General features: G+C 45.7%; 2 protein-coding genes and 1 long non-coding RNA gene across 7 annotated transcripts in view; 1 reads left to right on the top strand and 2 right to left on the bottom strand.

Annotated features, from left to right (window-relative positions):
* The window catches only part of ptprnb (protein tyrosine phosphatase receptor type Nb), a 17,159-nt gene extending 9,165 nt beyond the window's left edge, over positions 1-7,994 (bottom strand). For 2 of the 4 annotated variants that reach the window (XM_056370582.1, XM_056370585.1), the window contains exons 1-6: positions 7,756-7,993; positions 2,736-2,786; positions 1,017-1,127; positions 824-929; positions 596-752; positions 66-513 (exon numbers count right to left, since the gene is read on the bottom strand). In XM_056370582.1, coding sequence (XP_056226557.1) covers positions 66-513; positions 596-752; positions 824-929; positions 1,017-1,127; positions 2,736-2,786; positions 7,756-7,834 — 952 coding nt within the window. In that variant the 5' untranslated portion in view covers positions 7,835-7,993. Of the gene's footprint in view, positions 1-65; positions 514-595; positions 753-823; positions 930-1,016; positions 1,128-2,735; positions 2,787-7,755 lie in introns of all 4 variants that reach the window. The other 2 variants (XM_056370584.1, XM_056370583.1) reach the window with 2 other exon arrangements.
* LOC130165375 (uncharacterized) lies at positions 7,821-9,022 on the top strand. Its single transcript, XR_008826784.1, has 4 exons — positions 7,821-7,962; positions 8,303-8,399; positions 8,481-8,523; positions 8,643-9,022. It is a non-coding gene; the product is annotated as an uncharacterized LOC130165375 (long non-coding RNA).
* A 132-nt stretch (positions 9,023-9,154) lies between these two features.
* Positions 9,155-16,962, bottom strand: dnpep (aspartyl aminopeptidase). Of its 2 annotated transcripts, none has more exons than XM_056370587.1 (15): positions 16,840-16,962; positions 16,293-16,383; positions 14,243-14,331; positions 14,014-14,127; positions 13,370-13,495; positions 13,081-13,205; positions 12,714-12,798; positions 12,465-12,572; positions 12,297-12,374; positions 12,016-12,096; positions 11,534-11,694; positions 11,415-11,454; positions 11,201-11,302; positions 10,147-10,314; positions 9,155-9,369 (listed from the first exon to the last, which is right to left on the bottom strand). In XM_056370587.1, exons 1-15 carry the CDS (start codon positions 16,843-16,845, stop codon positions 9,319-9,321), a joined length of 1,425 nt encoding a protein of 474 aa, XP_056226562.1. In that variant the 5' UTR covers positions 16,846-16,962; the 3' UTR covers positions 9,155-9,318. The 2 variants fall into 2 exon arrangements, with proteins under 2 accessions (XP_056226562.1, XP_056226563.1); XM_056370588.1 differs by lacking the exon at positions 16,840-16,962 and adding an exon at positions 16,694-16,736.
* Between the last annotated feature and the right edge of the window lie 448 nt (positions 16,963-17,410).

The raw sequence follows: 17,410 nt of genomic DNA, 5'->3' as shown, positions 1-17,410 counted from the left end.
GGAAGGACATACGTTTTTTACATGTGGTACTTTTTACATTCTGAACTTCTTCCCTCCTCTCTCACCGTCCAGCCCTGACAGGGCGTTGTGTTCCCTCTGTGCCTTCTTCTCCGCCTGCTCCTGCTGCTCCTGCTGCTGTTTCTGTTTGCTGAGCTGGGACATCTGGGAAACGTAGTCCTCACCGTAGTCCAGAGGGAAGTCCAGCTCGGGGAAGAAAGAGGAGGATGAGGAGGAGGAGGATGAGGAAGACAGTGAAGAGGGGAAAGCTGCAGCTGCTCCCCTGTGGCGGGAGAGGGACTGCACAGGTGAGGAGGAGGAGGAGGAGGAGGAGGAGGAGGAAGAGGAGGACGGGGAGGTGAGGTAAAAGGACACCAGGTCCTGGAGAATCTGACGGTCTCGGTCCAGAGTTCCTCTGGATCTGGAGCGAGAGGGCGAGGCGAATGGCGGGAAGGCTGGATTATCGTCCAGAGAGTTGAGGGAGCGCTCCTCCTCCTCCTGGTAGCCGTACTGCTGCTGCAACCACAAACAACACACGTCACCTTCGAACCACCAGGAGGCCGCCTGCTGTTTGTGTCCCTCTCCGTCTTTTGTCTACCTGGTGGTAGGTGTAGGGGTCCAGCAGCGGCGTCTGCATGTGGACGGAGGATCGGGAGGGATCCAGGATCATGTAGTCCACATACTGCTGCATCGTCTCGGGGTCCGCCGGATCCTCGGGCCCCTGGACCCGACGCTGACCGGGCAGTCTGGAGGGCCTGGGAAACGAGAGCTGTTAAATATTACAACGTGCTGATTTGGTCGCCGCACTGGTCTTTACTGGACTCACTGTTTGGGCGTCCTCTCATGAAGCGTGGAGGAGGAGCTGATGGTGGGAACACGACTCAGCTCGCGGCTGATGATCGCCTGGGTCACGTCGTCCCTCCACGTCAGACCTGAGCGGCCAGAGGGCGAGAGGAAACATCAGTCAGTCAAACTTCTTCTCTTTTGGAAGCAGCAGCGTGAAAGAGACGGACACTCACCCTGCACCATCAGGTCTTTGAGGACTTCCTGCAGTTTGTGCAGGACGGGCACAGACACCTGGTACTGGACCGGCTCCCGCTGAGGAGCCCGGCACTGTCCGAACAAACCGTCTGCACAGGAAGAGAAGTCAGAGCAGAAGACGTCGTTCACGTCCTCCAGGATTTCATCACGTTTTATTATCTGGACATTAAATATCTCAATATCTCATCTGTAGTGGCGTCTCTCCAGTTTCATTCACAGCAGAACATCTCCACACCTGCACCAATATAACCGTGTGTGTGTGTGTGTGTGTGTGTGTGTGTGTGTGTGTGTGTGTGTGTGTGTGTGTGTGTGTGTGTGGCCCTTGGTGAGTCATCACCTCTCTCCCCCCCCCATCTCTCATCAAACGCACACGCGCACACACACGAGGGAGACACACAGTCGTCAGGCAAGTGATGTCACCGTTGTCGTGGCGACGGCCAGGCTGAGCTGGGATTGGCCACAGAGCAGCTGACGGAGGGAGACCTTGTTTATGTTCCACTCTCGCTCTATTCTCTGGCTTTGTCGCTCGCCCCGTCCCTTTGGTTATCACAGCCTCTCTCTCTCTCTCTCTGTCGTGAACCTCACACACACATTTCACACACACACACACACACACACACACACACACACACACACTCCGATGATGACTCACACTGAAACACAGTATTGAGATGTGATCTGCTGAATTTGATTAAAATTGATGTTTAAAGACGTAAAACTGTTTTTTTCAAAAGAATTCTGGATTCAAATTCATTTTTATTCAAATATTCCAGATGTTGAAAAACATAAAATTCTAATTTTTTGAATGCAACCTGGAATAACTGTGTGTGCTGTTACTCTCTACTTGTCTTTCAGTACATGCACTTCCTTCAAGCATCGTCCCCGTCCGTGGAACCGACTCTGGGAACAGGGAACATAACGTCCTCGGGGGGGACACACCAACACACACCAACACACACCAACACACACCAACACACAGCAACACACAGCAACACACAGCAACACACACCAACACACACCAACACACAGCAACACACACCAACACACACCAACACACACCAACACACACCAACACACACCAACACACACCAACACACACCAACACACACCAACACACACCAACACACAGCAACACACACCAACACACACCAACACACACCAACACACACCAACACACACCAACACACAGCAACACACACCAACACACACCAACACACACCAACACACAGCAACACACAGCAACACACAGAAACACACAGCCATCAATAATGCAGCCGTCTCTGAAGGCTGACACACACAGGTGCACGCCCGTGCACGTGCACGCTCCTGTAATGACATCCTCGTCATGTTTTGACAGGAAGGAAGCAGGAACCACGGAGGGATTACGGACAGTGAACCAGCTCTGACTGATGGACAGAAGACGTAGTGTCACAGGATCAAAGCCTCAGGCCACAGAGAAACACACAGCCTGTATTCAGAAACTGAGCCTTAAAACCAGCCGTCAGGACTTCCTGAACTTTGTGATGTCACAACAAAGCAGCCATCGCATCGTGGAGAGAGGAGACTGACTGACAAAACATTTTTATTCTATGTTTCTCTTCTTTATACCTGACGACACCGTGATATTTCTATCGTTCTTATGGCTCCAGGTCAGTAACAGAGTGTGTGTGATGTAAATGTGAAACACAAACACTCACCATCGTTGCACAGCTGATCTCTGGGACAGAGCTTCTTCTCAAACAAGCAGCCTGCAGAGAAACAGGCGGAAAACTTCATCAGCACTGACGAAGTTATGGTTTCATTCATACACATATTTCACCAGCTGTGATACAGACGTCACTGAAAGTGGCCAAACAGACAAACAAACACTTGATGGTTCAGGACGATTTTTAAATGTTGTTCTTTTTCTAATAACTAACAAAGAGCTGAGAGAAGACGTCTTACACTTTTAGAAACTGAATATATTCAGACATGAGTTGGGGAAACCCCGGCTGGAACAGTCAGCTACGGTGGATGTCAAGGTTGTGTTGCTAAGCGTCTCTGAATGTGTGTGTGTGTGTGTGTGTGTGTGTGTGTGTGTGTGTGTGTGTGTTACAGTTGACCTTTTCCTCAGCCCTAATCTGTAGCGAGGCGGTAAACAGCAGCAGATGTGAGGCTGCGTTCTGTTTGCCTTGAGTTTTCATTAAGGATTTATACAATCCTCTGTATTATTCACACTTCCTGTGATAAGTTAAGAAAACACACTTTGTACGACAGAACCACAAACACACACACACACGGTGCTTCCACTCCCTCCTCTCTGATGCAGGACGCAGGTAAGATTTCAGCATGAAAGAGTGACGTCACAGTTCCCTCAGGTGCTAATGTGACATCACTGAAACAGTGTCTGAAGAGGGGATTTTCTTCCCTCCTCCACCCTGACAGACGACGGAGCTTCTCTCTTTCTCCTGGAACCTATAGAGTCAGTGAGAGTGGGGAGAACATGACGACACGCAGCCGCTCAGAGAGGGAATCTCCATTAAACCAGAAAGCTGAGACGCAGCTAAACATAGAACTGAGAGATTCTGCCTCCATCCCTCCATCCCTCCATCCGTCCGCCGCCTCCGTCCAAACTCCACATGATGACTAATCTCTGCTCCGTCCTCTCTCTCCTCCACCCACACATCCCTCCCTCCCTCCCATCTTATCTCTCCTCGCCTCTCCTCCCTCCTCGACTGTCTGTTTCCAGAAGATCTCCGTCAGCTCCTCCAACACACAACACCAGCGACTCATCACCAGGGTGTAACTCTGATCGACACACACACTGTTACAACATGAGCAGTTAGTTCATGTGAACCTCGTCTCACTGCAGATTTATGAACCAGGTCTTCATGTCCTTACTTTCTTTTATCAGGTTCTGATATTAAATCTGCATCAGATCAATTTAAAAAGCAGTTTAACAACAAGCAGAAGAGAGGAGCCATAAAAACTCAAATCTTCATTTATAAAAAGTACATTTTGTTGTTTCTTAGTTACAAAGTCCCACTTAATAACTTCCATCATGATTTTAACCCTCTGGAGTCGGTTCATTGGGAAATACTATTAGTGCTGATGATCAAACATGATCTGATACGCATCATTTATTAAAAGAAAGTGCTGAGTTTATAGCATGAATTAATATTTTCTGTCAGATTTCTAATGAAAAAGCTGAAGAATAAAAAGCGCAGGCTGTAACTTTAGAGCTTCGTTTCTTCCATTTTCAGCTGCTTTTGTTTGTATGAACATGAAACAGTATTTTCTGCAACCTGAAACTGATCTGGGATCATATTCTGATTATAACCCAAGATTTTACAGCCTCTTCAGGCGCTTTATGTTTCTCAGGGGAAACTCCTCCGGCTTCTCTCCCCGTCTCAATAACAAAAGTGAATCCTCCAGTTGGATCTAATTAGAGAGGGAAGGTAGAGTGGAGAGTCGCCGTCTGGCTCCATCACACAGGGTTTCCTCTGAGGTTACATACAGCACCGGCTCCATTTTGTTTTTCTGGGCTGTGGTCGTTGTGTCAAAATAAAAGCTCAAATATGCTGAGTGGCGTCTACAATTACAATCACATCAGTCCGTCACATCTTTGCTTTTCCAAACCAGACGAGGAGAAACATGGTCCAGGATTCTTGATTCATCCCTGCCTGAGAAATCCTTCTCTCTCTCTCTGTCGAGGCTGCAACACGACGTCTGACTGCTGCCCGATGACCTCTGACCTCTGACAGGCTAAATGAATAAACGTCCATATCTAAAATGTTTGTTTTACACAGAATAATCCGTTTGTTTCATCGTGTCTGGCAGTAATCACATCTACACAACAGTCATCTGTAACAGGAAACTGAAGCGTGACTGTTGAGGCAGTGGCTTCGTTTCAGAAGTGAAAAAGTCAACAGTGATTTTACAACACTACAATCTAATCTCAACTTAAATCTTAAACAAACTTATCGAAGTAGTTTTAGTTTTAATCGCGTTAAACTTTAACATGGGAACTTGTTTCAGACTAAAACTTTATCTTTAACAGGATGATTCAGATCATAATTCAGTGGAAGAAGGAAATGTGGAATATAAATTTGGCCTTTAAATGAAGCAAATAATCACAGTGTTGAAAAGACATCAGTTCTTTCAGACAGTTTTTCTGCGACTGCCAAAACTGTGCAATTACCTAATTTAAAAAAATCAGGCTGACTCACGATCAACTCCAGCCTGCCGCCATCATCATCATCATCATCATCATCATCATCATCATCATCATCATCAGTGTCTCTGTGCTTTGCTTTTATCGTCCATTAACTTCCAGATTGAATTCAGTGTCGTTGTGGTAATGGTGCCGCTGGCGTTTGTGGCTGCTGCTGTGAGAGAGTGTGAGCTCGTCCTCTGCTCTGCCGCCTGCCAGAGGGTATTTAAGGTGGAATGAGTCAGCCTGGAACGGACAGAATTAAACCTGCGTCGTGTTGCTGAGTGGCAGCAGAGGCAGCCGGGTCAGAACCCTCCTCAGCTCAGTTGACCTTTGAACTCTAAACTTTACTCCGATTACACTGGCTGACATGTTCCTTCATCACAACACACACACACACTGATTTATTTTGACTGAACACACACCGTCCTGCTGGAGCACCAACTGATTCATATGGAAATAGACGCTCTAAACTAACACAGTGCTGCTGTTGGAAGAAAAATATCCAGTAATGAGCGAAAGTAAAGATTGAACCAGGAGCTTTTTCACCATCACATCTTCAGAAATCCAAGAGAAAACATCAAAGCTTGAGACTAGAAACAACATTAAACTGTAAACTCCACAGACAGACATCCAGAGTCTCTTCATGTATTAAAATAACTTGAAATATTATAATTTCACTGAGGAAATAATAAAATCTCTGTATGAATCCATGAGGGATGTAATTGAATCATGTTTTCAGATTAAAAAAAGCAGCTGGAAGCAACTGGTGGATGAAGAGGATTTAGTCGTCGCTCTCCGCGGTGCTGAAACACTCTGGTCGCTCTCCGCGGTGCTGAAACGCTGTACTGCGTTAAGTGCATGAAGGAAACAGGAAACCGGTGTAATTACTGTGAGCCGAGAGGTCAGTTATGAGTCATGATGCTGCTTTAATGTTCCTGCGGGGGTTTTTTACTCGGACAGTCTACCTGTGTGAGTGCAGCACAGGTGTGGCGTTTCATTTCAGATAATCTAAATCTAAATAAATCTGAATAATCTTTTAGCCACTCTTATTAAAGAGACTAATTAAACACCGTACGCTGGAGTCATGGAGCTTTAGAGAGGGTTGAAACTGTGGCTAAAAGATTATATATATGTTTCTAGACTTTACTGTCATTTACTGACATTTTCATTTTGTTTTCAGCTGGAAATACCAGCAGCTGAAGAGACAGTTGAAACATCTTTTTTGGGAGATCGCTGTGTAACTTTTCATCTTTCTGAAAGTCTTCCTCTCAGGATGTTGAGATCTTACAGCTTATGAGTCAATTACAGACTTAATGTCTCAGTAATGTTCTATCACGTCTCTATAATCTGGCGTCGCTGTGGGACCAGCAGTGAAACTATACTGGTCTTAAAACCACAGGCAGATCGCTGCATGGACCTCGCAGGCAAAGGCCCAGAAGACTGTCTGATATGACTGAAAGCTCCAGGACAGCTACTCAATAGACCTTGTAATGGTAATGTTTTGCTGCAGTTCTACTTTAACTAAATATTCCTGAAACATAATCATGAATCTATAATGAAATACTTCTGGATGTTAATATGACGTTACATTAAAAGAGCTAAACGTGATTTTATCTCCCCAATAATCATCACAATTTACACAATATCCCTCCATCCTTTTCATTATCATCTTTAACATTTATAAAGTTATTTTCTTTCTTAAAACAAATTAAATGAAGTTATGTGATATAGATATACAGTCTCCATATGTTCACATGATCTTAGTTAATATTTTACTGACAATATGAGGCCTATAATGTAGGAAGATTGGTGTTTCTGCTTCATGGAACATTATTCTATAATCTATAATCTATAATCTATTCACCTCAAATGGAATCAAGAGATCAAAAGATCATATTATTATGAGGAATGTTGCTGTAGATTTAGAGGGAGAAGATTTCTACTTTCTCCTGGATACAGACACAGATGTGGCTGTGAGTTTGTTGTCGTTGCAGACTGAACAGAGTGATTGACTCATGCAGTCAGACACATCCTGCTCAGAGTATTTGCGTCAGTGTAAACAGATCAGGGGCAGGAAAAGCAAAGGTGGCTGGAAGATGAATTACATTGATCTCATTGATCTACAGCTTATCTATTGGCTCCACAGAAAGCAGAACTGATCAGTTTTCACAGCAGAATAAACCTGATTGGAGGTTTATTATATGAATGTTACAGCTGAATGATTTGCTCCTTTATTTTAAGGATGAAACTACAACCAAACTCCGCAGGAAAACCTGTATATTTTAAAACACCCTGGATGAATGTTGGAAATAAGATCTGAACTGAGCCATGAAGTGCTGCGAGCTCGCTCCACACTGGCTGCTGAGTACAACAGTTACTATAGGAACCCTGCAACACGGAGCTTTCACCGGGGAAGTCGTGATTTACGCGCCGCCTCCCGCCTGAAGCACCGAGTTCATTAAAAAACACAAGTGCATCCGTCTCCATCAGCCGCGGATCTGACCCGATCCGCGGACTCTTACCGTGTCGGGCGGCCGCGCAGAGCCGGCAGGAGGCGGTGAGGAGGAGGCACAGAGCCGCCCAGAGCCGCGGAGACCTCATGGTACATCCAGCATCCACCGGAGGAGAGGAGGGGGGAGCCGCCGCTGCTGCTGCACCTTTACCAGCTCTCCATGTCTGCGGAGAGGCTGCTGCTGCTGCTGCTGCTGATCGGGACTGATGGAGAGGAGGTGTGTGCGTGTTTGTGTGTGTGAGTGCGTGCGTGAGAAAGAGAGAGGGAGAGGGAGAGGTTGGTCGGAAAGGCGGGTAAGAGGAGGCGCCACACTGCAAGAAATGAACTGAGCAAATAAAAACAGCATAAATACCTACTAGATCCACACTGTCCAACAGTATCACTGATTTCCTCCTAGGCTGCATTACCAACCAGACAGAGCCCCCCCCCCCCAGTCACAGGTCACAGGTCACAGGTCACAGGTCGCTGTGCAGGGATTAGTTTTTGCATAATGACACCTGACAGTGTTTATCAGAGAGAAACCCCAGAGCTCAGTGGCCTCCATCTTTCTTAAATAGGAGATTGGAAGAACCAGGACTCCCGGAGCTGGACCCGATCAGACCCGATCAGACCTGATCAGACCTGAGTCCTGTCAGCTGTGAAGCTCATCACCAGGTGAACTCTAATCAAGGTGCAGGAACATCTCAAGAGAACTGGAGGAAGTGTCTGAATACTTATGTCAATGTGATATTTCAGTGTTTTCTTTCACCATGAGGCGAGAAACATCTCGACCACTCAGGTTTGTCATGGACTTTAATTCTTACAGTTAAATCTTTAAATTGATTTTCTGCATCATTTGTATTCAGCCCTGAAACATCCAGAGTCTCAACACCAGCCGCCATGTTTCATTCACTGCAGGTCATCGTCACAGTTCTGCTTCTTCCAGGACGTTGATCTGTGGAAGACGTCGCAGCAGGATGAAGATCCTTTCACCCCGACTGTCGGAAATGTTTCTGCTGATTCTTTGTGTCTTAGTTTCTTGCATCGTGCAGCTGTCGTCTCTGTTGTGACAGCTTCTTGTTCTCAGGTCTCTCTTGGAAAATAGATTTTAACCCTGATGAAATAAAGATTCAATAACAGATAAACACGGTGATAGATCTGATAATAAAAGCTAAAGACTGTGAACCAGGCATTTTTTACAGTGTGGAGGTGTTTTCATCCTCTTCCCTCTCTGCATCATGACGTGGCTCTCACGGATCTGAAGTCCATCTCATCTCCTCCTGCTCAGACTCTTGGCAGAGCAGCACATCAGCGTTTTATTAAAAGTGAGGAGGTGAGATGAAACCCGAGCCGCAGGATGAAACCTCCCGCTCTCACCTTCACCTGCGTTTGTCGCCGAGACACGAGAAGAGGAGACGACTCAAGAAAAAGACTGTTCAGCATTTTAATATTTTCTAAAACAATTTCATTTCACGGTGGTTAAAGATCAGGAAGTGCTTGTGTGTCTTTGTATGTGATTAATACGAAGGTCCACAGCACAGGTCTCCACGGCAACACTCCCAGCGTGTTCTGAGGTTGAAAATGAGGTGTGATCCTAATCCACGACCAGGGTGCTCCTCACTGCGGGGAACAACTGGAAGAAACCCTGCAGGAGGAAGCAGACAGGAAGTGGGGGCGTGATTTAAAACAATTAAAGTCAAGATAAATGTCAAACATCTGCAGCGAAGTCAAAGGAAACAGAGATGAGGACGCTTGAATTGTTTCAAACCAAAGGCACAAATCTAACGTGTCGCACAGAGAGTTTTATATGTTGTCGATTCTACGTCATTAAAAACAAAGACCTCGTCTGACGGGAAATCACCCGCAGAAAACAAGTTTTACACGGCAGCAGAACTTAAAGCTGCTGCTGCTTCTTCTTCTTGTGTTTGTTCAGAGTTTCTAATCCGTGAGGTTTTTTCCTTCAGGAAACATTTGAAACTGTTTCCATCCATGTTTAGGTGCCAGGAGCCGCTGCACACGTGGAGGACGCCTTTAAGAGCTTTATTTTTATCATCTATTAAATCAAAACGACACCAAATATATTCAGTTTACACGGATATAAAACAGACAAATCCTCCGGTGGTGAAGCTGGAAGCAGATGATCATGAATCAGACGTGTTGTTGGTGTTTGTGTGTTGCTTTATCTGCAGGAAACTGACTTTGTGAAGCTCCTCCCTCCTTCTCTTTAGATCTCTTTGTTGAGATCTAAAGTGAGTCGACTTCTCTCTGCGTGAGTTTGTTTCCTTTGTGCCGCCGACGTGACTCGACTCGACTCACTGAAAGAAGCAACAGCTGTAACACGACGCTGCTGCTCGTCCTGAAGTAACAAAACAAACATCCCTCCGCTGCACCGCGGGGACAAAAGGTGCGTTTGTTTGTTTACCTTGAAGAGGGTGGTGCTCTGCAGGACGCTGGAGGTGCAGCACATCTCCCTGATGGAGTGCATGGACAGCTGCGGAGCGCCGATGTCCACCACGGGGACGCCGAGGCGGGCGGCCAGGATGGGTCCGATGGTGGTTCCACACGGGCTGTCGTTACGGACCATCACATCCTGCGGAGGGGGAGGGGTCAGAGGTCACTCACTCACTCTGCCACATAGATAACTGCAGTAATGTTCAAATGTGGAAACAAGGTTCTGTTTCTCTCCAAGATGGCCGCCATCCCCGGCACAGGAAACACATTTACCCACTGGACACATTTCAGTTTTCACTACGAGGACTGAAAACTCTTAATGAATTCAGTATTAAAAGATGTAAGTATGAAAGACAAATGAAAGGAAATAGATCAAGTACAAACGTCCAGTTGTTCCCGCCTCGCTGAAAAAGATGTTTTTATGAGTTACAGTAAGTCGTCTACACGGCTGATGAGAATCAGCTCAGGTCATTAAACCTCATCACCCCAGGCAACGGACGCAACCTTTCCCCCGTCGTTATCTTATCATCTCCATTCAGAGGTCATTCTTTATCAGTCTTCCATCTTCCTCCCTTTTTCTCTTTTCATTAGAATGGAATAAAAAAATAACTTGATTTTCATTTTCAGTGAATTCTCTATTTTCTCTGTTTAAATTCAGACGTTCTTTGATATTTGATGTTGACAGGATCTAATAAAAACATGTTTCTGGTCTTTCAGCATCACTTTGTTTTCTTCTAATGAATGTTCATCATCTCTTATAGTCTCTTCTTCACTCTCTCTCTCTTCTTCTTCTTCTCCTCTCTGTTGTTCTGCAGCTCGTCCGGCACGTTGCTAGGAGATCTGCGCTCGCTGCCGAGTGACTCAAGACGCACAAAGAGATGAAAAGCTACTGAGCCTCCGTCTGCAAACAGTTCATCTATAATCACACACACACACACACACACACACACACACACACACACACACACACACACACACACACACACACACACACACACACACACACACACACACACACACAGTACCTGCAGGGGCACGCCAACCTGGCTGGCGACCTCCCTGACGATGGCGGCGGTGACGGCCGTGGTGGCGTAGCGCTGGTTGCTGTTGAACTTGATCACTGGCCCCTGAGAGAAAAGTTACATCCAGAAACAGGAGTGTGAGTTGTGGACGGGGTTTTATATATCACGTGATCAGGAGGTAGATTTATAATCAATAATCAATAATCAATCTGATCACCTTGTGGAAAGCCGGCCGGTGGTTTTCTTCGTGCTTCTCCCTGAGGAGAAATCATCAAATCAGAAATGACAGACTGATCAATAAAGCGCAGCGCTGTGTGTCGTGCTGTCGGTACTGACTGGTAGTTGGGGTGGATGGCGTGCGCCATGTCAGCGCTGATCATGAAGGAGAGCGGCGCCGCCTGCTGGAAGGCCGTGAGGTTGGAGGCGGAGGCGGAGAGGCGGGTGAGGATGAGCTCCGTCAGGTTGGACTGAGCACCCTGAGCGCTCTCTGACCCCACCTACAGGACACACACACACACACACACACACACACACACACACACGGACACACGGACACACGGACACACACACACACACACACACACACACACACACACACACACACACACACACACACACACACACACACACACACACACACACACACACACAATCACTCATTAAAGAGAAAAATCCAAAAGAGACGCAGCAACCAGAAAACTCTTTAGTTCAACACTTTTCAGTTCTTTTTTATTCTTCTTCTTCTCCCTCCTGAAACCTCCAGGCTGCGAACCGCCGACAGGGCGTGTTGCTTCTAATGATGCGTTCAGGCGACTCACCTCTTCGTTGTCGTACAGAGTGATCATGCGGACGTTGGGATCTTTGGTCAGAGAGTCTCCGGAGCAGGACGCCATCAGGCCCTGAGACACGGACAGGAAGTGACCGTTCGTTAATCAAGCGTTTCACTGTGAGGCTTCCTGCTGAAGAGAAGCTGCAACACCGAGATCAGTTCAAAGAGAATGAATAAAAACCGACTGAAGAGTGAGAAGAAGAAGAAGAGGAAGAGACAGAGGGAAATAAAGCTCTGACAGTAAAGACGAAAACATAAAAAGGTTGTGACCTGCAGGGCGCAGTAGCAGCTGTGAAGGTTGTCCAGACGAGGAGAGTAGATGAACTCCTCGTACACACCTCCTAAAGCCTGAACAGAGGAGGATCAATCATCATGATCACTTTTAAAATGAAAGCGTCACAGTGGACGATCGCAGGTGGCGGTCAGTGGTCGACTCACCGCGGGCTGAGTGTCGGTCAGGCACAGCTCAAAGTCCATCAGCGCCTCCGGCTCCACGCCCAGCTCCGAACACAGCACCTTCACCAGCGCCGGGTGGTGCTTCTCCGCCTGAGGAGGGACGACGGCGCAACGCGTCACGTCTCACTTTAAAATATCAGCTGATAGAAAATAAAGCGGGAACTAAAACGAAGTAAATGTTGAAGCTCTCCTCGGAGCGTTGTTGTTGTTGTGTGCGAGCGTTGCTTTTACCGTGTTGGCGGCGGCGGAGGCGTCTCCAGAGGACGCACAACCCGTCTCCAGCTCCTCCTGGACGACCGTGGCGATGACGGGAACCCTGAGGCGGAAACACAGGAAGTGTGAACAAAATACTGACGAAGACAAAACTCCAAAAATAAAACCCAGCAGTTTGTAAGAAAACGTGTTTAAAGTGGTAAAACAACAAACATTAAACTTCCTGCGTCACTCTCAGTATCACCAGGTTTTCTCTCCTTTACTTAATATTATGGAGGAAAAAACCTTTTGTCCAAACCTAATCTTTGATTATTGATTTTGTAATTTGCCGTCATGTTCAGTTTCAGCTCGACCATCTTTACTCAGCGGCGGCGTCGTTACTCACAGGTGGTTCTCCTTGTTGGGGCCGAAGGAGTCGTTGACGTCCCGCTGCAGGTGGATGGCCAGGTGAGGGATCCTCAGCAGAGGCCTGGGGACGTGAACCAGACGGTGGAGCAGCCTGCCGCCACTCTGAGGAAGAGGAGGAGGAGGAGGAGGAGGAGGAGGAAGAGGAGGAGGAGGAGGAGGAGGAGGAGGAGGAGGGGGAGGAGGAGGAAGAACACACCTGCTTTTATCGCTCAAGCTTTTCTCTGCATTGTTTTCCTGACATTATTAATAACGTTAATAATCCTAACCTTGACCATGACACGGCCGGCGATGGTCAGGTCACGGTCGAACCAGGTGTTCCAGATGCCGCCGCCGTAGCACTCCACCCCCACCTGCAGACAGCCCTGCTTCGTCCTCTTAGACCTCGGCTTCACCTGAAACACACAACATTCACCCTCTGATCAAGCAGCTGCTTCCTGTGACAGACTCTCCGCTGCGGTTCAACATGTCCGCCCATTGATCACATGATCACCTACAGTCAAATACTGAAGAAGAAGAATTCATGGTTGTGCTTTACTGTTAGCAATGGAAAACAACAGTGGTTAAGAGTCATCCATAATTTATTCATTATTAGGAATTTACTGTCATATCTTTAATTTTATGACATAATAAATGCCAGTTTTTAATGCTGCTCTTTGTCAATATCAGTATCGATCACTTCCTAAATAAAGAAAAGACTAAGAATTATTTCAGCTGTATAATTTGACTCTTCATAAACGTGATGTGCTTTTATTTCCTCGGATCAGTTTCCAGAGGGACGAACTCACGTCTCAACAACAACATTAAAAACCACTTCACTCCGTCTCCTCTGATTTCAGCTGCTTCTCTTCCTGTGATCCGACCTGCTGCCGTTTCACACCGCAGCTATTCTGACGAGGCGAACGGCTCTCACCCTGAGGCAGGGGCTGTCTGTGTGGGCTCCGATCATGGAGAAGCCATTTCCTGGCAGGTAGCCTCCGCCCACAGCGAAGGCGATGAGGCTGGAGAAGTTCCTGGTCACAAAGTACTGCAGAGAGGGAGATGATGAAGAGCTGAGATAAAGATTCTAGTTCAGTTTATTCGTTTCAAATATGTCACATAAACAAACGTTTATTCCTCTCACTAAAGACGAGTGAACTCACCTTGCTGGCCGGCTTGATGTCCCACTGCTCCGACTCCTTCAGCTCGATGAATCCCGCCTCCAGCAGCCGCCGCTTGCATTCTTCCACCACTGCAGGGAGAAGAAGAGGGAGAGATGACGATGTTTCTGTTCGCTGAGCTCGGAGCTCCCTCGAGCATCTGATCGCCTCCTGGGCGCCTTCCTTCGGAGGTTTTCTGGGCAGGTGCGACTGGGAGGAGACCCAGGACTCGCCGGAGGGATAACATATCCCATCTGGCCTGGGAACGCCTCGGGATCCCCCGGGAGGAGCTGGGAAATGTTGGTGGAGAGAGGGACGTCTGGAACGCCATGGTTAACCTGCTGCCAGCGCGACGCCACCCCGGAGTAACGGAAGAAAATACATGGATGGACTTTTCAGTTTTTCCGTCCCGACACTGAAGGTGTGGAGTCTTTGTTTGAGAAGATTAAATCAGGGTTTTCTCACTCAGAGATTATTGTATCGATGAGTAAAATAATCATGACTGTTTCATTTGCTTCCAACATGGTCATTAAATGAAGCTCTTCCTCCTTGAGTCACTTTATTGGAGCTGCAAATAATAATGTTGAACTTAGTAGGAAAGCACTTAGTTTGCATTAAAATATATTTTTGATTTTCCTATTTTGGAAGCTGCTTTTGTCTTAGTCCTTAATCAGCTTGTGCATTTCTTCCTCCAACATTGGTTTTTTAAAACTTTATTTCCGTACATCAAGAAATTCCTGCACGACCAGCAGGAATGCAGTTAATGATGAATAATAAAGTTAATTTTTATTGCTTTTATGCTGTTTATTTGTTGGAGGCAGATGCCAGAGATCAGAGTGCGAAGGTGAGAGACATTATGAAATATCTGTTTCATCTGCAGAAACTCTCTTATCTCGAGCTCAAAGTCGTCTGCGGAGCTGAGCGGCGTCTCGACCTGGAACCTGTTTACCGCTGACACACACACATCTCTTTGTTTTCACATTATAGGAGAGAGAGCTTCATATCAAACTCCAAACAGCTGCCAAGTCTTTCATATCAAATACAGCCAACAGAATCTGAACTGTTAATCTAAAATACTATAAATTATAAATGAAATGTGAATAAATCCACAAAGGTTTTGCTAAAACATTAAACATGAAGGTTTAAAAATGGACAAAATTTGACAATTAGGACAAGAACTAAAGATGTGTCACATATTCAGGGGGGGAAAGTGATAAAGAGCATTAACAGGAAAAGTAAGTGACTCTGTAGAATTTCCTCCATTTCTGTTTAAATCTGTCGGATCAGATCTTCATCCAAGTCACAATAATGAAGAGACACAATCTATTTGAACTTATAAGACACAAATCACGGTGTGTCAACAGACACAGAAGCTAATCAGTTATCAACTCTGGAGTCCAGTCCATGAAACCAGGTTGGAGGAGAGACACTTCCTGCAAACAAACTCCTGCCGTGGACACCACAGAGGAAGAAGCTGCCCTCCAGAACAACACATGCAGCTCTATGTGTGGTGGAAACGGCAGCTCGGCATCATCGAGGGGAGAATTAATTCCCAGGTTTATCAAAGTCTCTTCCAGGATCATTTCAGGTCTTTGTCCTGCTGACCCTGAACATCAAAGTAAATCTACTTCAGACAAAATCAAATCCAGCTTCTGACACTGAGCAGGTCTGAAACCAGCTACTGGAGCAGCTGGTTTCAGGTTCCACCAGTTATTAAATCTCTGGCTTCACTTACTTTTTGTGGGTGTGTTCAATAAAGACACTGTTTATACCGAGGGATCTCTTAATCTAATATATATGGGTGTATTATTGTGGTGTCCAGACAGTTTATTTTATCATAATATAAATCAATACTAGAATATTAAATCACATACTGTAATAGAGGATTTTGTGTTGGAAAATGTAATTTAAACATTTAAATGCATCTTTGAAGTACATACCTTCAATGGTCATTGTATGAGGAAAATAATTTTTTTTCTTCTTCAATTTTTATAGACATTTTGGAAAAAATCTGGAGAGTTAAAATATAAATTCATAGTTTTTCAGACTGTACCGTGATACGGAGACACCCCTCTGTTGACAAACTGCAGGAACTCTCTGGCAGCGGACTGCACGGCCTCTTTGGTGCTCTTCATGATCAAAAACTGAGAGAAAACAGTCAAAAAAAGGACAAAAGTCAGATAATAATCACAAGGAATGAGACAGCAAAGCTAGCAGCTAGCAGCTACTGGCGACTAGTTCCAACTTCGGACACTGGTTTAAAGTTTTGAGACTTTGCTTTTACTTTCCGATTAACCAGACATAAATACCGAAACACCACTGGTTAATTATATTCAAATAATTATGAAATCACAAATACTTTACTAATCGACTTCAATTCAAACACTAATTAGCCGTCTAAGCACCACACTTGTCCGATAAGGGATGCATCGACTGTTAGCTTCACCAGCTAACCTTCACAGGACAACTCGAGTTTTCGTGCCTCTTCTTCTTCGCTCCTCTTCCAGTAGTGGCCGAAGTCAACGCAGCTCTCAGTGAGGGAGCAACACCTCCACACACCGCAGCGACAATAAAAATAGTTTTTTTTTTATGGCACTTACCTGCATTAATTGGACTTTCAAAGTCTGAACTCCGCCGCAGATCAACGGGAAAGACAAACGGATACAGATGAGCTGACAGCAGCAGAAAGAGAGAAGCGACTGTTTTCAGACGCAGCGCCACACTGACGCCCAGCGGCCAGGCGGTGAATTACAGCGCTCTCATTTTTCACTGCCTTCAGCATTTTGAGTGTTTTCAACTTTAATCTCAGTTGTTTATCTATTTCAGGGTCATTGTATTTCTCATATGTCATAGCCACGATTATGATACACATTTTCCTGAATCCAAGATAAGTCGATTAAGCACATTTAAAAACAACCAATGTTCACCAGAGTGATTAACAAAGGGATTAAATGCTGGGGTCTTTTAATTGATTACAATCAATAAAAAACTCATGAATGACTATATGTAAATGCAGACTGAAGAGGATGTAACTAAATGAATAAAAGTATTTAATATCTGAGTAAAATCATAACACAAACATCAAACATGAAGCTAAGGAAAGGAGATGGGTCTTTTAGACAGGTTGTCTAAGATCTAAGATTTAATATTGACCCACAATTAAGGGCCGCC

Source organism: Seriola aureovittata, chromosome 24, assembly GCF_021018895.1.
Source record: "Seriola aureovittata isolate HTS-2021-v1 ecotype China chromosome 24, ASM2101889v1, whole genome shotgun sequence".
Lineage (NCBI taxonomy): Eukaryota > Metazoa > Chordata > Actinopteri > Carangiformes > Carangidae > Seriola > Seriola aureovittata.
Note: the sequence above shows the minus strand (reverse complement) of the source record. Positions and strands in the feature narration are given on the sequence as shown.

Bases quoted from the DNA above. Each gene is read 5' to 3' on its own strand.
- dnpep (XM_056370587.1), bottom strand. The intron at 11,455-11,533 runs GTCAGTACCGAC...ATTTCTCCTCAG, and splicing joins GCCATCCACCCCAACTACCA to GGAGAAGCACGAAGAAAACC. The intron at 10,315-11,200 runs GTACTGTGTGTG...CCCCCTCCGCAG, and splicing joins AGGTTGGCGTGCCCCTGCAG to GATGTGATGGTCCGTAACGA.